Consider the following 24,068-nt stretch of genomic DNA (forward strand, 5'->3'; position numbering starts at 1 on the left):
CTGAAAGACATATTCAGACTCTATTTGAAAAGTTTACTGATATTACTAATGCTTTATCAAAAATACTTTTAATTAGAAACATGAAATTAATTTTAAGCGAGCCATCTCATTTGGTTTAGGTCCAATTCAAGGCTTCAGAACAAATTCTGCAGAAACAAATGCTAGTTTCATGGAAGGCAGATTGTTCAAGACATAGTCATCTGACAGAGACCTCAGCAAATCCTTTACACCTCACTTTCAGTAAACCATCTCATATAATAACTTATTAATCTAACAAGGGCTCACATAAGAACTCCAACATACATTAAAGTAAAAACAGTTAGTGGCTACCTAGACATCTTTTGAAAGAAGTAAAATAGTGGTGGACCATTAATAGATCCTAAAGTTTTTTTAAGAACTGCTTGCACTAAGGAACTGGACACAAAAAGTAGAAAAGTAACGAAGCAAGACAGGAAGCATCATTAATGCTGGGAAAGATCTGAGTGGAGAAAGGGGATGACCCAGAGGACTGACATCACAAAAAGCTGACGAAACCAACAATTTAAGGTAAGAAAATATCCATTCTGAACCACGAGCTCACTCATAAAAAAGGAAAAACCAGCTAATAACATGATGCAGCCAACACAGACAGGGATGGGGGAAGATCCAGATACATTTCCCTAAAAGAATCAGGGAAGCATTAGCATCAATGTACAAAACACCAGAAAGACTATATAGATTACTCTCCAGAATTCTTGCAAAGAATTACAGCAAAATTCCAACTGGAATTCCTTTTGCATATGATAAGCAGCTAACCAGCTGGATGGAAGAAATCTTGCCTTTGAAAGAAGGCCAGAAAAAAAATATTAACTTAGGTTAAAAATATGTCAGTGAACACCTGAGTCAACAGCTAAAGAACAACACTGTCATAAGATATAATATTAACAAATTAATCAGTGCTGGAAATCAGCATGCACTTAGACATTAGTGAAACAAGTGATAAGACTTCCCTTTCTTCTATCAAAAAAGATGTTTAGATTTATCTAAATACAAAATTCAAAATATCCTATCAGTTAAAACCAGTATGTCTTAGAGGTACATCATGCAGTAACTCCATACCCACACCCTGTACCACTACCATCAACCCTCCTCCAAAAAAATTTCCATGACTAAGCTTTTAAAAAGTTCTTGCACTGAAGAACACAAAGCGTTTTCCACCTTACTACAGCAGACAAACCAATAAAAACCTAACAACATTCAAGACTGGTCAAAATTCAGCCAGCAGTATCTCCAACTGACAATGCTAGAATCCATGCAATAGTAGTTTTTTTTATTTTGGTCTGCTGCAGAGAAAGAAATTTTGGTAGAACGCAGAGGAGTAAAATTTGAAAAAATACACACTGACCTAGGATCTGAAGTCTACACAGGACTCTAACCTGAACCATTTTGGCAAACATGGTGAGACTGAGCTTCCAGGTAGCCAGATTTCACTTGCTCAAAATTATACATTATAACACTATCTCAAAGAGATAGACAACCAAAGTTTGTGGAAAAAAAAGTACTTTTACTTTTCACCTGAAGATCATCACACAATACTCTTCTCTAGTTCTTAATTTAAAGCTCTAAAAAAGTAAAAAAAAAAAACTGAACAGAAGAAACAAGGTGAAGTATGATAGGCTGGACTATGCATTACAAACATGTTAAAAACAAACTTGCAAAGGATAAAAGAATTAAGGTGATACTGAGACTAGATGTCCAATGCCCTTCATACTTCAGTTTTCTGAATAATTTCAATTCATTAAAGTTTCAAAAAATATGAAACCAATCAGAAATGAAAACGAGCAAAAGTTTTCAAACTAAAGGATTTTCTGAAATTAAGAAACCTCTTTTTTTTTACATCACCAGAAAAATATTCAACATGATGGCTCAGATCAGTACTGGCAGAAATGTTTTCTCTTTTGTGTGCTTTTCAACAGACAATTTTAACATATTACCTTTCCACAGCATAATGTTCAGGAATTTACTTTTTGTTACACTAAAGTTCTTATTTAAATTAGGCTTCAGGTAATCCCAGCATTTCTAGTAAAGGTAGCACTGGCCAGCGTAAAATTATTATTCACATATATGTATATCAAATGTTTCTCTAATAATTATTTAACACAATAATTTATTAATTACTGTATTACCCAATTGATTTTGCATCTATTAGCATTGCTACTAACACTGGCATTTTACACAGTTTTTCACCTTTTGCTGCAGTAAGTTTAAAGAAGCTTAAAAGAAGCATTTTGATACACTAATGTGTATCTTTTCCTAAACAGCAACTAAGAGCTTTAACTTAGTTCACATACACAACCCCCCACACAATTTTATTCTTACATGGTCTTAAACCTAAACTACACTATACTTGTAACTTTTTTTACTTACTGTAAAAAAAGCTATGTAGACAAGTGCCTGGGTAAAAACATTTACGTAAAAGAGCAGATAAATATATTACAGTAATATATACAAAAAATACAGAATTAGGCACAAAAGAACATATGGCAATCAGAAAATGGGGGGTGGAGAGACAGCATGGGAGGACTGGTAGCATTCTCAGTGCTATGGAATTGCCCAAAAAATGATTCTAGCTGTAGGGCAGATAAACATGACAAAAGCTGTTTATTACTTATAGGCAAAAGCACCTCTTGTGCAATGAAAGCTGAACTGGTGCCATTCATTAAAAAATGAACACCACTTTCTTAAAGTAAAATTTATGCCAAAAAATGTAACAATGGATTTTGGAAGACAGAAGAAATGAACGTGTCAGCTGCTGAATGCAAAGAGAATATGTACTTTTACTACATTTGGTTATCCATTCAGCATCACCTAACAGGAATTTCCTGTTCCAGTAATGAAGTGTTGTATCATACACTAACTATGCATGCACGTGCAGAAGTGAACTTTTAAAGACATTCATGGAACAAATTAAATTTAGCTTTTAGGAGAGTTATTGAGAGATTCTGGCACTGTATGACACCTCTCTTACTGTAGTCTCTTATTTGTCATTATAAATGGTACTTCTCGGCTGAAGATGCATCATTAAATTGCACTTGGGAATAGAAAACCACATTTATGACACAGGAGCACAACTTGTTCAGAGTCACTGAAAGGTGAATTTAACTACTGTTAAATCAACAATCTCATCCTCTAACAAATTTTATTAGCAGAATCAGTGTCCATAAAGGTTAAAAGCCAAGTCCAAGGGGAGCAAGGTACTAGAGGAGTAACATGGTCTTTTGGTAGAAACAGAGTCTATGCCTAATCAGCAACAAACCTGAAGAACCTTCCCTATACAGCACTTAAAACAAAACTGCTGAAATTTGGGGAGAGTCCAAGGGATGTTGGAGGAGACCTCACAGCCTGACTAGTAACTACTGCTGAAACTGCTGTTGAACTGGAGACTCACTGGCAAGTAGCTATTTCATGACGTAGTCTGGCTTTCACTGGACTTGAAAATCTTGATCCAATTCAAACATTTTACTGCTAAAACTTTAACAAACATAAATATGCACTGAAAACAGCAGGCTACAATATTTGCATTGGGAGAAAAAGTTTTAAGAAGCACTGAGAGAATGACTAAAACACAGTGTTAGCTCTTTACAAATCAAGTTATATAAACCAAAAAAAATTAGAAACCTAGTTCTGAATCATAGAAACATTTGGGTTGGAGAAGACCTTGAAGATCAAGCCCAACTATTAATTCTGCACTGCCAATATCCACTGAGCACAGGAATGGTTCTATTCAATTCAGACTATTGTAAAAACCCATGTTCTGTAACACCCATAGCACTGATCTAAGTCCTCTGCATCTCTCCACCAAGGAGATGAAGAATTCAGTTTCCATGTGACATCAGGCAATTATATCTTAAACAAGATGTCATCTTTACTAATGATATTCAAAGCATTATTCTCACATCCAAATAGGATACTACAATTTAAATATAATGGATACATAAGCCACATCCCTGCTGCATGGAGTTCCTTCAATTCAGCATAGATCAACTTGTTGAAATTGAATATTTACAGGTTGACAAAGCCTTTAAATGGCCATAATGTGAGCAACTTGGGTCCTGGCATTTTCAGTGAGATACTCCTATTTTATTAAACAAAGAAATAGGAACCTATATAAAAAAGCAACAAAATGAACTGCAGTATACACAAGGCATATTTTAAGTCCAATTCAAGCTATGAATATTCAATGAAACCCAGCAGTTTTTGCAGAAAAACTGTTCTTTAAGTTCAGCCTAAGTTCTAGCAAAGAATGAATAGCTTACTACCTGATAATAACTGATTTTGAAAACATATTTTAATAAAATTTCATCCTAGAGGAGCTTTTCTCTGCACTTTTTAAAAAGAAATATATAAATATGACCTAAGAGTTCTGAGACCTTTATTTTAGATGCATAATTTTTCTGTATCATAAACTTTTTTCGTAAGCACACAATCTCCTAATACAGAAATGTAACTCTGTGGGTACAGGTAAAAAAAATTGGATACAACATAAAGTTGCTTTCACCCATTAGTTCCTGAAAAGGGGAAAAAAAAGTAAAAATTACTACAAGACACTGGCTATAAATTCCTGCATATCTGCAGTAGTGAAATAATATATAAATACACACACTTCGTGCAGAAATCACTCTGGTTAACAACTGCCAGTACATACCAACAACCAATTAAAAAAAAAAGTAACTTTCAGTTTGTACATACTAGAGAAAAGAAGCTTAATAACAGTAGTATTCAGTGCTGTTCTATGCAGAAAGCACTTCTTGCTTTACCTTGGCTAAATATATGTGATTTCAGGTTATCAACTGTAGAACATCAGTTGCATTGCCTTTCTCTTAGTCACTTATTTCCTGTCTGGATATGTGTCTGAAGATATCTAGTTTATTAGACAAATAGTAAAATGTTGCACTGGCTACTGAACACAATCATCTGCCTCAACCAACCAGTAACAAACTGCAGACAATCACAAATTGTGTAATAGAGACCACTGTGGTTTTATTTCTGGAAAGTTCTTTTCTTATGGAAATTTTTCCTATCTGTACCCTACCCTGATGTGATAGAACGTAGGAAGGGAGCTGACCAGTGACCTCTCCCAGGCTCCCAAAAGCAAATATACAGGACCTTTGCTTTAGCATGTAAATCATCAAAAGTTCAACCTAAAGATAAAATCTGGAATTCAAAATGTTTGAAAGAACAAGAAAAGGAGACATACACTCAAAATACAATAAAAATACATAGAATATGAAGTTGTCTGATGTCCACATTCGTTAACCTTGAAGGTTAGGTTACACTGGTCAGGGTTAATTACGCTTTTATTAATAGGGTTTTTTTGCTGTTTATCACAGACATGAGCCATGTACATACAAAAATCTTGACCAGCCAATATTAAAACTATCCTACACTACAAAGATTATTGCTTAAGAGGAATTTGAGCTTAAATAAGTAAACACAGTAAAACAAAGAAAACTTTAATACAGTTTTTAAGTGGCACATCTGCACATAGACTGTGCCTGTTCCAAAATGCACTGAGCATTGAGTTTTCTAAGCACTATGATAACACATTTACAGTATGGTATAGTGGCTACAGTTCAATGCTGCAGTCTAACATGAATGCACCTAATTTGGTCCTTAAAAATACGTAAAAATACCACAGGCTAGAGTGAAATCCAACTGAAGCAGAACAAGGAGTTATCAAAGCATAGCAATGCAGACAGAAGTTACCCAAATTGATAATAACAGCCACATTTTATTGCTCCCATCTGGAGATTTTTTATTTTTGTACGTTTCTAAATCTGCGTATCTGTAGAAATATGTAAAGTATACAGTATTATTAAATTACAATATCTTCCAGTCACACGTAATGTACTTCTTAAAATCTTTCAAATTATTAGTAATTGTAATCAATTTGAAAACTTCAGAAGTAAATTACCTAAGTTTAGGCATCATTAATTTTAACTAATAACTAATTTTACTTAATATGCTAGCAAAAATGGCACATCTATGACACATCTATGTTTACTGCCCAAGTTAAATACAGCACTTGAAATATTATTCGTTTGTATGCCTCAGTGCTAATTATTCTGTTAATACAATGAAGTACCTACCAAAGTCACTCCTAACATTCCCTGCTAATTAAGTAAAAACAAGATCAACAGTATCATTCAAAGCTCCAGGAGTTTGGTGAGCTCAGCTGCAAAACGATTTTGGAACGTTTCTACTGATCTACTTTAAACACACAAATGTGAACAATGAAATTGATGGCAGCTGCAACAAGAAAACCTGCCAACTCTTCTTATCTTTGACAAGCCAATTTTCATAAAACCTTCATCAACATCTTTCACTTTTTATCTACATCCCTTAAAAATTTTACCATTTTTGTATGTGGATTTCAGCAAGGAGTTCATGGCATGAGCATCTCCACACAGATAACTCTTCCTACAACTTCCATTAAGCAATCCTCCATCTTGAACAGCCAAAGCCTCACACCAAGTTCAGTGAAAAAGTAACGCCTTTACAGAGGTTACTCCTTTACACAGGAAACAACTTTTCCAGTTTTGAAGGATAAGGGATATTTTTCCTTGCATTTAAAATCTGCAGAATAAACAACTATGTACTTACTGAACATACAGCACTGAAAGGTAAAAAAATTATTTATGTACAATCATTTGCAATCTGCCTTACTAATGTCTTCAAAACCATTAGCGATGTCAGAATCAGCAATATGTATTTAAAGATCCTGGTTTCAGCTCTGGTTTCTCAAAATCCTGTTACCAAATCATATTTTAGCTTACTTAAAGAGCCTTTCTAGTCATTGTGCACCAACACAAAAAAAAAATTAACTCGTGGATCTTTATGAGAAGATTATGCTCTCTAAAGAAATCAGAGTCAAGCAAGATAGTGGAAGAAGATAAGAACAGACTTTGACAATATTTTCAAAAAAAGCTAAAGGAAAACTAGCAGTACTTTAAGCAGTAGTAAAAGGCCTGTAGTTCTGAGAACACAACTTTAATATACTCATGTCAGCTGGTGTTAAAAACATCAGAAACTTACACATGTAACATAACAAAAGAACTTCTTAAGCTTAGATATTTGCTGATCTTGTACTTTACAAGCTGTTCTCCCTTGCTACAAATTCTAATCTAGTGTATGGGATCCTTCACTTAATATTTACAGAATAATATTCTGCCATCCTGTCCAACCTGGTTCAGGAACAAGAATAAATCTTGTATATTTAAATATAAACAGTTAACTAATATGAAATTCCTTACAATAACAGTAATCAAATTCGTCCAAAACAGTGCTCAGAATTAAGAGATAAAAGTCATCTTAATCCAAGTGTAGAATTCTGCTCCTTTACAGTCTTAAGACTGCTCTTTTACAAAAGACACAGAAAGTACCTAAAACACTAACTTCACCTGTAGTGACTGCTATTGTACCCTGCTGTCACCTACACAGTCTGGAGATGGATACAGATGACAAAACTGTTCAGGAAAGGCCCAAGGAACAGGCCTTGCATTTTGAATTATGTCAAACATGCTGGCCTTTTTTTTTGCTCACCAATTTCACAAGTTTCTTTCACAAAGAAATAGGAAAGGATTCATCTGCAAGACTCCCTATAGGGCAGAGAAACCATTCCTCTTTCATGCCTTTCACTAGGAGAGAAGATTAGAGCAAAAGTATTCATAAAAGCATTAAAGTACTAAAAGCATTAAGTACTACAGTATTCTCACTGAATGGCAGCTGAATTAAAAAACAAAACAAACAAACAAAAAAACCCAAACAAAAACAAAACAAAAAACCCAAACAAACAAAAAAACACACAAAAAAAAAAAAAAACACAACTCACTAAAGGAACTCTTCCTATGATAAAAAGGTAGGATGTTCATTTTTTTAAAAAATCATCTCCAGTCTCACCCATAATGACACTGCCCTCAGTTCCACCAAAACCCCTCCCTTCCAAGAAAAGGTAGGGTTTTTTTTGACAACTTAGGCATTTTGGTTTAGGTTAATATTTTTATAGCAGAGAGAGAAATGAGGCTGTGATTGACAAGACTTTGTTCAAAGTTTAGGCCTGCTAAGGCACTGCTATTGATAACTGCTTTTTTGACTGTGTACACTTTCACCAATAGAAGGCCCAGAGGATTACAAAGACAAACCACCTCTTTCTTCTGTTCCCCTAGCTACCTACTTAGAAAAATATCACAGAATCAGATATTGGAAATATCACAGTCAGAACCAGAATAGGTTTCTATATTCTCTGGGAAACAATGGCCAAACCTCATAAGAATACCATGACACTTCCCAACCCTAAGAATGAAAGGGCAAGAACAAGTATTAGTTTTACATAGGCAAGTATCGACAACATGTCTCATTTACAAGGGACTTAATAAATGATCATAGGGTCCCTGAAGCCCTAGAAAATTTGGGAAAGATTCATCACCTTGGCTACAGAAAAAAATAATTGTTTAATTGACTGAAGTTTTAAATTCTTCTGAAGAGAAAAAGTAATAGCAGAACTGAAGCAAAAGGAGGACATCCATTCAGATAGAAAGAATACTTGAACTCATTTGGCTTCTGGAAATGGCTACAAAATAATTAACACAGACTTCAATTTCACATCTAACTACTTCTGAGGTTACAATCTGAACTTGTAAACAGTGCAAGTCTGGAAAAAGTACTTCCTTGTTCACAGTAAAAAAAAAGAACTATGGGAGGATATATTCAGAAGCTGAAGAGCAGATTTATCCTTCTCTACAGGGGGTTTCTGTGCTACTTCAAAAAGACAAGCAGAATGAAATTTGAATACAATACCAAGAAAATGTTTAAAAAATAGAACACCCAAACAAACCAATCCCTTTTTTACAGACTGCTGTAGAGAATGACTTGAACTACAGCACTGCATTCAGACTGTGAGTTTTTGTTTGTTTGGAATTATTTTTCCACCAACCTTCTTTACATATTAATGAATTTATATGAAACTTTTAAGGACAGGCATCTGATACTACAGGAGCCAGATCACTACTCTAACTACTGCTGCTAATGAGATTGTTTCTTGAGTTATGGTTATGGATGTCAAAAAAACCCAAACAGAGAAACCCCACCCACACCAAGAATACTCCCACACACAACAAACAAACTCCCAAAAATAAAACCCAAACCCTTAATCAGCTGGGAAATAAAAACAAAATGAGAAGCAATATATCTGTTAAATACATCAAAGTTCTATCCCATAGATCAACCTAATGGGATCAAAACATGTTTTTCCATTCTCACAATTTTTAAGGAAGAATTTGTATGTAGGGGCTGCTTAGACAAGCTTTCGTATTTCTTGTTTCAAAACCTCAAAAATTAAAATTGTTATTTCAATTTTTTTTCCTTTACCTCCTTTTTCCTTTCATAAATTAATTTGCATTTAATTTCCTGGAACTAAAAGTTTATCTAAAAATATATTTATAATTTGGTAATGTTTAGGACTGAGTCCTGTCTTAATGTCCTCTGCTGATACCCAAACCCTTGGCACACAACTCTTTCCATAGCTGCTTCTCATTTAAGTAAAGCAAACTGATGAAGCACTAAATATCCAGGACTGAAGAGGACATCAAGAAAATGAACAAAAGAGGGACCTCTTTCAGAACCAGAAGGAAGGAAGAAAAACAGAGAAGAGAGACATATGTTCTGGGGTTCCAAAATGGCTGTGAATGCACTACACTGCACTGCATTTCTGACTTACTCCAAAGTAATAACCTCGTCACCTTTGGTGACAGAACTGCCAGTGGAAGTGGCTTTGTTGTGCTGCCACACTCCTCCACTCAACACCACACTGTGTCTACAACTGTGCAATCACATGACTGATCAGCAAGCTGCTCCAAGGGAAAACTACTTTATTTTGTTAGAATAGTTTAATGCTGCATTAACTTACTCTGCAAGTGTATAAGCACTCCAACAGAAGAGTGTAGCAGAAATGTGGATTTGGAGTTTTTCTGCTTGTGCTAAAGATGTAGGATGAGAAAGCACAGAGCCACCCATTCTGGCAAGAGTTGTCACCACAGCACCCTAATGGTAACATGAAATTGCGCCCTGAATCCCAACCTCTTACTAATAAATTAAAAATGGAAATAGTCTGCTATTAATATCAGTGATTATACTGCTGACCCCATGAATACAGAAAATCAGGCACAGCAGAACAGTGAAACAGGCAAGTGACTGGAAAGTGCAGCAACCCTCTATGTCATGAATTAACTCCTCCACATCTCTAAGGCAAGAGGGAAAAAAAAGAGAAAAAACGCACAAAAAATTAATAGTACGGTAGAAAAAGAAAAAAGAGAAAAAGCAAGACCTCTGAAATGAGCTTTTCAAGGGAACTCAATGTACATTCAACATACAGAAGCATCAAGTGCAAAAGAAGGCATTTTAGTGTGTGCCAATTAATGAAAAAAACCTTTCTATCTTGCATCACCAGAAAACTGATTCAAGAACAGCCACAGTCACTTTGCTCTGATATTCTACCACTGCAATCTCAAACTGAAGGAGCAAAGTGAAGCTTCCTGCTTGAGCAGTGACCCAGAACTCCCTCTTCCTGAATCCACACTGCATTATCAAACTGGCACAGTGGTCTTCCCTGTAACACCCACACTTGTGGATGACCATGAGTAAAGAAGTTGATGTCACACAGGAACTGGGCTCTTTACCTTTGCCTGAGATTTTACTGGGCTGTTTACCTTTGCAGCTGAGAGTCCTTACTTTAAAGGTAGCTGTACAAGAGAACTGTGATTTTTCATCCCATCACCCACCAACAATTTTGTGTGCAGACATCTCAAAGTTGTCTGTTGATTGTGGGATTATTCTTCTCAGACACCCAAGGTTTGTAGGAAATACAAAGTCACTATATTCTAATATAAGCCAACAGTTTATCCCTCTATAGCACAATGGATTCTCATTTGGTGTTCTCCCCTTGTAAACAGGAAATGAGTCCAAGTATAAATGATAGATTTCTCCTTTGAAAGGGCATCACTTACCAGTAACTACCATGCTGCTCATGTTAGAGTTCGGGCTACTGAGTACACTGCCTGAAAGAAGTTCGTCAGATCCTCTCTAAAAAGAAAGAGACAGTAAGAGATTTTTTTCCTCTATTTTGTGATTTTTAAAGATGATACTTCCTCTTTTCAGATAAGTGCAACAATTTGAAATCTAAGTAAAGCGGAATATTTACATGGCAATCTGAAATGAGAGCAGCTTAAGCACAGTTGTTTAACCCATCACTGAAATAAAGCCATCTCTGGACACGATGAGAACTGCTGAACAATAATTTTGTCCAGCATTTCAAATTAAAATATAATTAAATAAATTTATTCTACTTCAATAACATTTAAATAAATTTAAGTTTTAATATTTTAATACACATATATATTAAACTATTATATCTAGCTGAAACTACAAGGGAAATCTATGCAGAAAGAAATATGGAGTTTAGCTCAATTTTAACACCCCTATTTAAAAACAAATATTTAATGATCACAGGAAATTAAATCAGTTTTCATTTTGGGGACATTCATTTTTTCTGCAAAACACAACTTAGGGCAGGGAATTACATCTCCATTGTAGTTCTTAAAACATGAAAAATATAAATTAATGAATGACTTAAAAGTGAGCTGCAAAAATCAGGAGGGTTTATATTAAAACCATACAAGATAACCCTTTCCACAAATGGTAAGATGGGCACTTGACGCAGCTGAAGAGGCGCTTCTTTTCACACCTTGTTGTTTCTTTTTTTCTTTTATGCCCCAACCCTCTTCATTCTCAAGACTCCATCCCTCAAAAAGCCTACAAATCCAGGTCACTGCTAAAATGACAATGAGGAAAAAAAAAGTTTCTACACATCCTTATTAAAATAAATGTGTTTAATTCTGTTGTGGACACTACAAGAGAATCAAGAATAGTTAATGAGTATGTTTTACAGGGCACTTCATAATAAATTCATCTGAGACTATTACCTTCATAGACAGCACAGTTAAAAGACTTATAAAAATCAAACCCTTACCTTTTTCTCATACTGCACTATATTTGTGTCCACACAGAGAACAGTATGTTAAAGTTTATATATGTGTACACACATATAGAGCCATTAAAGTTTACTTGGTTTTCAACATCAGCTCTGAAGAATCTCTATATAGTTTACTGAATGCTCTAAGCTTGTAAGGGTACATAGCAAGCAACAAAGCTGTGCCTATCAAATGAGCAAGAGTTTCCTTAAGATTGCATCATTCCTAATACCAAGACCAGATAGAACCATGAGAGGGATTATGTGTTGTTCTTTTAATGCAAGGATGCATTTCTAAACAGATATAACTAAGAAAAATTTAGCTGGATAGAACTGAGAAGCAATTTATAGGCAAGTTATAGAAATTCTCTGTTTTTCTAACTACACTACTTTCTACTACTGACGTAATATGCAGGTGTAAGTTGAAACAAACATTCTTTCCCTTTCATGTTCTACTTTATCTAACATAATATTGGCAAGGGTAGAATGCTGCAAAGTTGAAGTTTACTAGCAGCATTAGGTTACGCAGTGGTAAGTGCTTGCAATACCCATCTGGCTTTGCTTGGGAGCCCCTGTCTGCAGCCGGGCCAGCCCAGCTGAACAGGCAGAAGCAGCAGCAGACACTGACTCTGCTCATAGTCCAGCTGATTAAGATCTTTCACCAGCATTTTTTCCCCCTTAATACAGCATGCATAAATTTGTAATGGTACAGCAATTACTACATAAACAGCTGAAGTAACCCCAGTACCAAATGAATGCTCTTCCCAAAACCTGTAGGAATTTCACAAATCTGAAAAATTTCAGATTTCAATTGCCTCCAGCTTCAGAAAGTTACTTACAACAGCAACTGCTGAATGAAAGAGTGCAAGAATGATTACATAAACTTCTGGTTCCTAGTAAATCTGGCTTTCAAAAAAACTGTTAATTACTTAATCCACAGCAGAAAAATCCAAAAGGAGCACAAATTACTCAGAGTAGATATTCAGTTCCTGTATTTGTGTTTCATGAACAGTTCTCTCTTCATTTACAAACATATCATTTTACATTTCATGAACACCTTCACAATCACAAGACTTTGCCATTGCACTTAGAAGTTTTAACATTTTTGCTTCCAAAAAACAATTAAACGTGAATTTCTTGCGCTGGCCTGTATCATAAAATCTACACTTGTCTTATGTGCATAAATTAGTGTTCAAAAGTCTGATTCACATAGGTACAGGTTCATACGTGAAATGTTCTTCCAATTCCCCTGTGAAATCACAAATGTATAGCAAATCTCTATAACCCCTGTATGTATTTCCCAAGCTTTTGGTCAAAGAGCTCTCTTACCATGAGTGTAATGATCCTATAGATATACATGCTTATTTTTCCTAATTGGTTCTTAAGCAGCCTAGATCCTTCTGTACTTCAGTATATAACTTTAGAATCTGCCCTGCAGCAAAAGACACGATGGACTTGGATACAGAGTGGTAAATTACAAAATCAAAAGCAGTACCTGCCTGGTTTTTGTGCTTTACTTCAAAAGGGTTGTCTGAAGATCTTGGTTGGCCAGTAAAGCAAATTCATATAAGCATCTAAAGCAAGCCAATGTATGCTCTTAGACTGCCACTACAGTGTAACACAATCCCTCCCAAATTACACAGACATAAATACTTATTTTACTTACATTTATTCAGCAGAGATAAGGGAGTATTCAATTTGTGATTTGGGTGCTTGGTATTGGTTTTATGTGCATACTCTTTTAGAGGGTGCTAAGCCAAAAAGGACTAACACCATGCTCCACGAGCAAAGCTTTTCATCACTCTGCTATGTCACACATGAATTTCAAAATCATATCCAATTTTCCAAGCATCTCAAATATTTAATTAGTCTCAATCATAGAAATTCTGTTAGTTGAATGGCACAAACCTTTAAACTAAATTAGGTAATTGTATTGAATGTTTCAGAGCTAAGGAAACCAAACTGAGATATTTGAAGAGCACACACAATCAGACTCAAGGAAGGAAGATGCAACAGCAACATTCACTTCACTCTTTTCCCTGTCTGTGCAAACTGCTGTGTTCTAAAGAATCAAACCAAGTCTGAGATTGTAAAACAGTACTGAAGATCACAAATACAGAGATGGAAAAAACATTCTCATCTAAGTTATAACAAAAAAATAAAAAACCACACTATGATTACATTTCACCATAAACTGCAAAGGAAAGTTACTGTAAAAGCAACACGGTAGAGACTAATTCAATATCCATTTTAGCATGAGGCAGGGAGATTATTAAGAACAAAATAAGAAGTACAAACTGCTATTATACTATTAATACCTCATCTTCTGACATCTAGACCTCAACAGCACCAGTCTTCAATGCCATATTTCTATTCCTAGCAGTGTCAAGAAGATAAATCTACATAAATCTTCCAGAAAAACTAACAACTAACTGCTCAGATCAGAGCTATCTATACAATTTCTTTATGAAACCAGCATGTACCAAAATATGAATACACAAAATAAACAAGGAAATTTCCAGGCTAACATCTTGCAGCAAGCAAACCCTGAATTTGTCACAGTCAATACCACCCTTTCACTTCAGCCCATGTTATCAGCCCCTTATCACCCCAAGACCCCATGAGAGCATCTCCATGCATGGTGGGAAAACATCATGTTTAATGCACGGCGTCAATCAATGGATTTATGTAAAACTGACATGTAGGACCACTTTCAAAATAGACAAAAAATAAACCAAATCAGACTTTTAGTGCATATTTAAGTGAAAATTCAAAGTTATATATACAAAAATTATGTTACATACTGTAAATTAAAGACACCACTTTGATGTTTTAGCTAATTTCCCTAAGTGAACACTTATTTCTTACACTGTCACTTCTGCAATTTACAAAATCAATTAAACAAAGCGAAAGAAGAAGCCCCTAGCTCAGCAAATGAATGTCCCAGGTCTTTGCTTTAAGTTGTAGCTAACTCAAAATCCTTCACAACACAAGCTGGATTTACATTGCAGAATTTCAGATTTTTTCCCTCCATTAAAGACTATTATAAAGCTTTGTGCTATCACAGGTTTTATTATGTATCTATATAATTTTAGGAAGTCATTACAGTCATACTATGCTTCCAAGCTAATTAAAAATATACTATTTAGAAGTCTTTGCAAACTATTTGCCTCATATTCCAGATTAGGCTTTAAATACTTAACACATTCCCCAGATTTTATTACATCCAAGGGTTTAGTCTTTTATGCACCAGAATACTTTTTGACAACTGTTTACATCAGAGACACATAGGGTTTTTTTCCCCAGTAATTCAGGGCTATGGAGACTGATCAGAAGTTTTGGCTAAACCTAACCTAGCAGTGTATTACAAACAGCATGTGTAGAAGCACTACAATACTCCTAGAAACAGTAAACAAGTGACTCCTAGAAACAGTTAACTTCTGTTAAAAAGTCAACAGTATCATCTAAAAAAATTCTTAAACCTGCACTAGAAAATAAAATCACAACACTCAAAAATATTGAAAAATACATTTTTTTTACAAATATTCTCATTTGTGGTGTTTATATTTGCTGGTATTAGAAACCTCTCTCAAAACCAGGATGATTCTGCCCTTCCCATTTCCCTCTCTCTGCCTTTCCCCCCCCACCAAAGGAAAGATAAGTAAGAGAACTTCACCTGCACTGCACATTCACCACAGTCATTCTCAGCCTACAGGCATGAATTTCTCAAGGGGTATGACGAGCCAGGAGACAGATCTTGTGATTTAAGGAAATCCAACGGCACTATAAAACACTTTATTTCTAACAACATCTGGGGACAATTTAAAAGAAAGAGCCAGAAACCTGATGGTATGGGAGAGGAATAAGCACATGACAGTTTCAACCCAGACATTAAAACATTCTCCTCTAACAGTTACACATTGTAAACACACTGCTTCAATATCTGAAGTAACTTTGGGGACTGGATGTTAGAAACAACAGAAAACACACTTTGAACCCCCAAACACAGCATTTATAAACTTTGTTCAGTTTACATGCGATGGATTAGAATTTAAAAGGATGCTTCGTTTCTAACATGATAAATTTTTATATGAAACACTGCATAAATATACCCTCACATATTCTTTTGTCAAGAAAAAACACTTGATCTGCCTTATGCTCTGCTTATACGCACAACTGTCAAAACACATAATCCAAACTACCCTGAGGAATTTGTTACACCTCTCATAAGTACAGGATCACAGAATACCCATGCAGGACAGGATACATATTCAGAAGAAACTCCATGCAGGTTCATAATTATTTTACAAAGCATACAGTTTAATTATAAGCTTGCTGTTACTTCACTAGAACATTACATGCTTGGAGCACACCTACTTGAATAATTTTAAAGAATATACCATTTATCTATACTGGCATGAAATCAGTTGAGGTCGTGAACTCCATGGGTTCTTAGTAACTCACTTATACCATCACTTGCTTTTCACCCAGTATTGAGTTCCCAAAAAAGGTTTGTGAATTGGCTACTGTTGCACAAGTATTACAGTGACAGAAAAATTGAATGCAGCTTGATTTGCTTGTGAAAACATGGCCTGAAGCTCTAGGAAATGGAATTAGTGCATGTTGTCAGAGGTGGTGCATGTGATTGCGTTTCTCTTTGTATAACCCCGCAATTAAGATGCAGAACTAAGTCTTCTGCTACAAATGAAAACTGCATGATTTCAAATTAGTGAAAGACATCAAAATTTATCAAACAGGTACACTAAAACTTCCTTACACACAGTGAGCATACCTACTAGAGAGAACAAACTAAGTTTCAACATGTTTCCTTTCTTCCCATTTTCAGCTTTTCTTACTTCTTCACATATATTACAGTGACAGAATGGGCATCACAAAAAAAAAAAGTACAAAGAAAAAAAGAACTGGAGTCAGATGTTCTGAGAATAAATATGAAAGCTATTTCAAACAGGGCCAATTTACAGAAGTTACTGTTATCAGATATCTTTACTGTTAATAGATATCTTTCATTGTAAGAAGCTATTTTTTGTCATTATGGACATGTTCCCCATACCACTGCTGGAAAAACAAATCCAGATGCCACTTCTAAACTTTTGAACATGGTCAGACTTCAGCCTTACTTCACTGCTGTAATGCTCCACACGTCTTTTTTGCTGTTTACTGCTGCTAGCACAACTTAAGTATCTTAAATATTATTAAAACCAAAGGTTGTCTAAAAATATTATCACACCTAACACAAGATTAAAGCACCTCTAAAATTCACAAACAACCCATTTTTCTCATATCACTGTGTCTTTGTCTGGTCTACCAGCAATTATATTAGACATATAAGGTTAGTCCAAAACTCTAATACTAACATTTTAAATACAACAGAGTATCACATGGCATTTGTCTGTATGAATAAACTGACTTTTTAATCCTACCACTCCCTTCTTTTTAAGCAGCAAAAATTACAACAGTGAAGGCAAAAAATCTGAGAGTACAAAACTGAAAGGAACAGGCTTGTGAAATAAGTTTAGACTAAATTTTAGAAGTGGGAGTTTATCTTCTGACAACTTGCTAGAATCTGACTTTCAATCCTGTTCTCATTATACCATGTACAGCTGAAACAAAAAGTCACAGCACATCTACAGTATCTACTTGTTTCCACCATGAACAAATTCTCAGTTATTACTAGCAAAAAGGTTCAGAATATAGTTTAGTAAGAGAAGACTACGCCTCAGAACATGAGTTAAAAAACCGAAGCGGACAGCGATTCAAGAGCACTTAGACTGCTACTTGGTGTCCTCTCCCCTTTCTCCCTCAGTTCTCAGCTACTGTCCTTCCCCCATACTACCATATTCCTCCATGTTAAGTTTCAGTAACCAGGAAAAAGGGGGACTAAGTGATACTTTCCTGTTTGGAAAACTTAGAAAGTACAGGATGTGTTTCTTAGCATGTTCTATCCATCCCAAACACAACCAACTAAACACACAGCACCAATTCCCTCATCTCTTAAGCAACGGCCGAATCCCTGACCATGGGGGGAAGAAGGCCATCCCCACATCTTTGACCATTCCAAAACTCTTCACAGGAATGAGCTCTCTCTCCTGGCTACAACTGGGGCTGTCCATGCTTGGCAGCTGAAGCTTGGCTTTTGGCCAGCATCCATAGCACCGTCAAGAAGGTCAAAAATTTCCCAAATGCTGCGTACCAAATAACACTCCAGGAAGAAATGGCTGCTTCTGTTCTCCTGTCAGACAGAAGAACACCTCAGCCACTGTGAAACATGCAATGCACACACACAGAATGAGTCACTCAATTGTTCAAAGCCCATTTACTGCACAGCTACCCATCCCATCCAGGAGAAACATCCATCAGGCTGAAGTGGCACACACTGAAACACAGTAGGAGAGATCACCCTCAATATGCACCCAAAGTTCACCTAAGTTATTCCCTACACCTGTGTGACATATATTCCTTATGTTTTCATATCTATCCAAAGAGTCTTTTAATTACTCCATAGGAAAGATACATTAATACTTCATACATCAAATGGCTGAAAAAGGCTCTATCACACCAAGTGCCAATCAGATATCAAGATTAAAGCACGGTAATGTAAAGAGAACACAAGAGAACAATTCAAAGTACAGTTATTAGATGTGGATGCTCAAAACTGTATAACCACAGAGTAACTAAGGACCTGATGTAATAAGAGCAGAGCAATCCTAATGTACTTTTTAAAAAAAAAAAAGCAAATATCTTATAGAATATGATAAATTTTTGAAATTATGCACAAAGAAATCTATAAAATGTATAAAATTTCTCCAGGGAACTGAATTTTTTTAAAATTTATGAACTATGTAAATATTACCATTCCTGGAATCCTCAACTCTCCTTTATTCAAGTATAATTTGCACAAACTGCTCATATACAATGCAAGTTCACAAATCAGCATCAGACAGAGAGCTAAAGCTCATTCCTTCTTGCATGATTTTGCAAAATGTAATGTAAGGGGTGAACTGTGTGCAGTGACATTTCCCTGCCTCCATGAATTCTAGGTAAGCAAAACAAGACATTACAGACCAAATCAAGTATGAGTTATCTCATTTGTGTTTACAAGATGACTGGGTTGTGACATGTTCTAATGCTTTCAGAAATTAAAGCTCGCTGCTCCTCTGACAGATTTGAGTGAGGAAGCGTGTTCCCACTGCATATTTTGAATTGCACAAATCCTCACATTTATTCTTTGTAAACCAAGTTCTCAAGTTGTATTCATCATTTTTTCTAGCTCCATTTTAAGTTTTAAGTTTTGTACTGGTTTCTAGTGTTAATTTCTGGTGACTCAACATGTAAATCAAATGAAGACCAAACATCAGATGAACAAGAATGTTTTAAAACAATTTAAGTACTCATTAGAAATAAATGGTATAGTTTCAAATTTATCCCTCATTTGTAGGTAACTCTGATCATAAAACTGCTAATAAAGCATTATAAGGAAGCATTCCTTTCACTTTATACTTGCCTTGACCACATGCAGTCCCCTAAACTACAAAGTCCTCCTTGAATGGAAAGACAATACGCAGACTACAACAATTAACTTCTCTTACTCTTTTATGAATTTTAAAAGTATAACATGTGCATTTTGTTGTTTAAGAGAACAACCAGGTAGATAACAGTTAATGTAACTTTTAAATTTGCATTGACACGACTGATGATGATAAAATAAAGTAAATTTTCCAAACAGAAGAGTCACATGTCACCATCCACTTCTCTGAGTATAACTGAATATATCACAAACATGTTTTGCAAGTGATCAGCACATACACTTTAAGTGAAAAATATCAGAAAGCATCAAGTAAAAGAAACATTCTGGATAAGGCAACTTCTCACAGCTAAATCCCTGCCCACACCCAATGACTATCCAGTCTCAACAAAAGCAGTGTTGGAAGAACATTAAAATTGCTAATGCAACTCCTTGGATTCAAAACTTAATTCTTACACATTCTACACATTCCCACAGCACTCCATGAAAAGAAAACTTCCAAGGGAAGGCCAGATGACTGATCCCAGTTGTTTATATACACTTGACAGGCAAAGCATTCCTCAACTTGAAAACATCAGTCCATCAAGAGCAATGAATAGCCACCATAAGGACAAATGTTCCACATGTCCTTCCACAAAGCACGAGTGAAGCTGGCATTACATCACTATGCACACTCCATTAGACAGAAATCCCATTCTCCATGCTCAGCAGTACCTTGAGATAATTAAAGAAGCTCCAGAATACAATCCAGCTTATTCCTCCCATATTTAACAGTTTTCTTCAGGAAATCATCATCCTTATTTATTTGCACTACTTCCATGCACAGACTGTTTTCTTCCAGAAACCTGACAGCAAGTCCATTTTTACAAGCAAAAAGCACAACTTTTTGATACTTCTGAGCTTTTCCTTGTAGTTTTTAATCACTGCCTCCAATACACCTGTCTCGCCTTCTTTCTTACACTCATAATATGACTTCTACAATCAACAGAAGAAAGCAGTTACATCATCTCAAGTATCTTTATTTCATTGTCTGGCTACTATCTTAAAATTTGGCTCTAAAATGGTACTACCCACTTAGACACAGTTTGTAACACTCAAGTTCTCACAGACTGAAGTTGCTCATAGTAAAGAGTAAAAGGGATACTGAATCAATTTACTTCTCCTGAAGTGACAAATGTTAGAATTAAAGATCCAAGTAATACATGGTCCACTTGAAACTACTTCTTCACTAGAAAGAAAAATTACTATGGATAATTAATGATTTTAGATTTTTTGCCCTGAAGCTGTGTACATGGAGCACAGTTTGCTGCTGAAAGACTTGGAACATCCTCAGGTATCTCTCCAAACTACTAAATACATTGCTATGTTTTAATTAGTTAACACTTTGTCCTCCCAGGCATCAGAGAAATAATCATGCCAGCTCTATTGTGCTGAGCTCCCACGGAAGTACCTTAACAACCACACTTTACTCATGATTCAGAGATGAGTTTAAGCTTGTCTCCAACAGTGCATGAACACATGGAGCTGGATGGGTGCAGAATCCACATAACTGACTTCTCACAGCCCTTCCTACAAGCAAGCTTACCCAGAAACATTACACAGGTAGATCCAACAGAACAGCTGCTGTATCTACAGGCTGACTGCATTATATAGGAACTAGTCCAAATCCAGCAGGACCAATACTGAATCTGAGCAACTGGGCCTTTCTAGACAAAGCTGGGCTGAGCAAGCAGCTAGCACTGATAAGCTCCAGGTGAAAAGGCAGGTACACAGCACAAGCTACAAAGTCTCTGAACAAAGACTTAACTGTATGCACTAGAAAACTCCTGCTTCTACCACTGAAATACAATTGCTCTCATGCATTCATTGAAGTTCTCTTGTCCCATATCCCTTTGCATAAACATTATTTATCTACTACGACGGAGTACTGATCTAATTCCTGTGATAGATTTGAATAAAAAGCAAAATAAATAGTAAATTAACTGCTATTTAGAAGCCCTTTCCTTCTTATGAAAGTATACTAAATTCACAACTTAACTTGAGAAATAAAAGTTACAGCAAACACCCACTTCTGTGTCTACATAACAAATTCTAGCTCCCATTTTTCTGTCCTCTTATAGTCACTTCTTTATTCACTTCAGTGGGAACTGTTTTGAAAAAAGGAGGGGGAGGGACAGAGAAAGTATGACTTTTACAGGCCCCATGCAACAATGTGGGAGTGGTGCTTTGAAAAAAAGTATGATAAATCAAGTTTCAAAGTAAGAAGCTGACACCACTGCATGAATCCAGAACCACTGTTTATAGTTCAGGGCCTAGAAAAGTCTTTTGTGTAGAGGCTCTAATTTACCTCTAGGGACTTTTGTTTAATAAAGCATACACGGCTGACTAGATATCAGCTCACAATGACCAGTTAGTATCTTCCAACAGGCAATTACTGATGCTCAAAGTAGTTCATTTTGTATCAGCACTCTACCCCCTTATTTGTTAAGTGTACATCCTACCTTCACACCAACGGCAACATCAGTGACAATGCTGCAAAAAAAGAAAAAAACAAGAACATAAGTCACCCAATTTATCCTCATAAACCAAACTTTTCAATGTCTTGTAATGACAAAATTATGAGGAAACAAACAGGCAACAAGTTCCCCGAGCAAGAAACAATGTCAAAAACATATAGGACTGGAATGCAAAAGAAACTTTGAAAAGCTGCTCAGCTCCCACATTTTATAGGCCTTTCCAAGAGTACAAAGTTTCAAGTAAATGTTACTCCAATGCAGCACTGCCAGGAAATTTATTTAGGAAACTTGGGTCTCTGGACATAGGATTACAGGGTAGAAATAGAGTAATTTAAAAGTAAGTACAAAACTTCTTACATACCTCTATTAACTAAACAGCTAACTCAGCAACATAGCTGAACCTTTGTTTGACCTACTCTTTGAACGGCAGAAAGCAATCTTTTTTTTTTTTTTTTTAATTAGCTTGGAAAAAAACCCCATTGGCAGCTAGACCTGTACGAAATGTAATGAGGTACACCGATGAAAAACATTGCAACAGGTATGTCAAGGTGCATCTCCTCCTTAGAGCTTGTGACATCACCACTCACAGTGTACGCCACAATCCTAAAAGAAACCTCAGTCCACAAACACATACACACAAAAAAGAATATGGGATAGCATTCCACAATGCAGTACTCATTCCCAGTTCTCAGACAGGATTTGTAACTCCTACCATTATAACCACAGCCATAAAAAGCCTTGGGAAGTCTCACAGTTGAAAGGTTATATATGCTTAAAGCATACCAAAGAGATGGCTTCTCTGTTTGAAGCAGAGTAAACAACCTAATGGGAGGTTTGGAAGCTGAAAGCTGTTGTGTTTACACTGAAGGCTACAGCCAGCAGCCCCGCTTTCCAGGTGCAACAAAAAGCAGGCCTGGCGTGTGGCGCCTGCCCATCCCAGCCCCTACTGTCCCCTAATGCCGACTGCTTCCAACCTTCCCTTCTTTGGTTTTTACAGCCACTCCACTGTATATACAAAGGCATCTCTCCACCTGGAGAGGGGGGGAAGCCGAAGGGCTTATTAGGCAGTTTCTGAAAACAAAAGAGCTCGACATCTGGCTCCTGCTGGCATCGCTCCTCCCCTCCAGCCAGCTCCAAAACAAACCCGAGCCCAGCAACGCGCCCCTCCTCGCCCCCTGGCCAGAGGAGAGATGCCAAAGGCGGGGGGCAGGAGGGAGCGAGAGGCTCCGAGGGTCGAGGATGAGGGCAGATCGCCCCTTCTTTACATCGGGACTCGCCGTCTCGGGCACTGCACTTAATTAGGGGACAGCCCGAGGCCCTCGGCGATTTGAAAGGGGCACCCTACAGAGGGGCCCGCGTTACGGAGAGGCTGAGCCCGTCCGGCCCCGCTCGCAGCCTGCGTGGGGCCTCAGGCTTCAGCTGTCCCGCGGCGGGAAGCTCCTCGCTCCCCACACCCTCGGAGACGCCCGCCGACAGCCAGCGAGCGCCCGGCGCCGGGACAGGTGCCACCAGCGGCCGGCAGCACACGGCGCGGCAGTGCGCTCGCTCCCAGCGCCCCGGTGCCCACTCACCCGTCCATCGCCGAGCAGGACAGAGCGCGGGCAGCGGGACAGGAGCCGCGCACGGGGAGCTGAGAGAAAATGGCGGCCTGGCCTGCACGGAAACCGCCGAGCGTTGCCGAGTGCCGGGCTCCGCTCCGCGTCCCCCTCCGCTTCCGCGCACGCGCCGGCAGAACGCGCATGCGCCGTGCGCACCGCTGAAGCTCTTGCCCTCAGCTGCCCGGCCCGAGCCGGCCCTTGAGGCGGCGCGAGCTGCCCCGCCCGCGGCGGGAGCGGCGGCGGCGGCGGCGGCGGAGCTTGGCTTTCCCCGCCCGGCCCCGGCCCGCCCCGCCACCGCTCCTGCCCCAGCGCCGCGCCCGGAGTGCGCGGGGGGTGGCAGGGGCTCCTCC

General features: G+C 37.3%; 1 protein-coding gene across 11 annotated transcripts in view; it reads right to left on the reverse strand.

The window, feature by feature from the left end:
- Positions 1-24,068, reverse strand: part of PTBP2 (polypyrimidine tract binding protein 2) — a 242,079-nt gene that overhangs the window by 20,788 nt on the left and 197,223 nt on the right. For 4 of the 11 annotated variants that reach the window (XM_058030336.1, XM_058030334.1, XM_058030333.1 and 1 more), the window contains exons 1-3: positions 23,692-23,840; positions 22,106-22,136; positions 11,040-11,115 (exon numbers count right to left, since the gene is read on the reverse strand). In XM_058030336.1, coding sequence (XP_057886319.1) covers positions 11,040-11,115; positions 22,106-22,136; positions 23,692-23,699 — 115 coding nt within the window. In that variant the 5' untranslated portion in view covers positions 23,700-23,840. Of the gene's footprint in view, positions 1-11,039; positions 11,116-22,105; positions 22,137-23,691; positions 23,841-24,068 lie in introns of those variants that run through there. The other 7 variants (XM_058030340.1, XM_058030338.1, XM_058030337.1 and 4 more) reach the window with 4 other exon arrangements.

This window comes from Melospiza georgiana, chromosome 9 (genome assembly GCF_028018845.1).
Source record: "Melospiza georgiana isolate bMelGeo1 chromosome 9, bMelGeo1.pri, whole genome shotgun sequence".
Taxonomy (NCBI): Eukaryota; Metazoa; Chordata; class Aves; order Passeriformes; family Passerellidae; genus Melospiza; species Melospiza georgiana.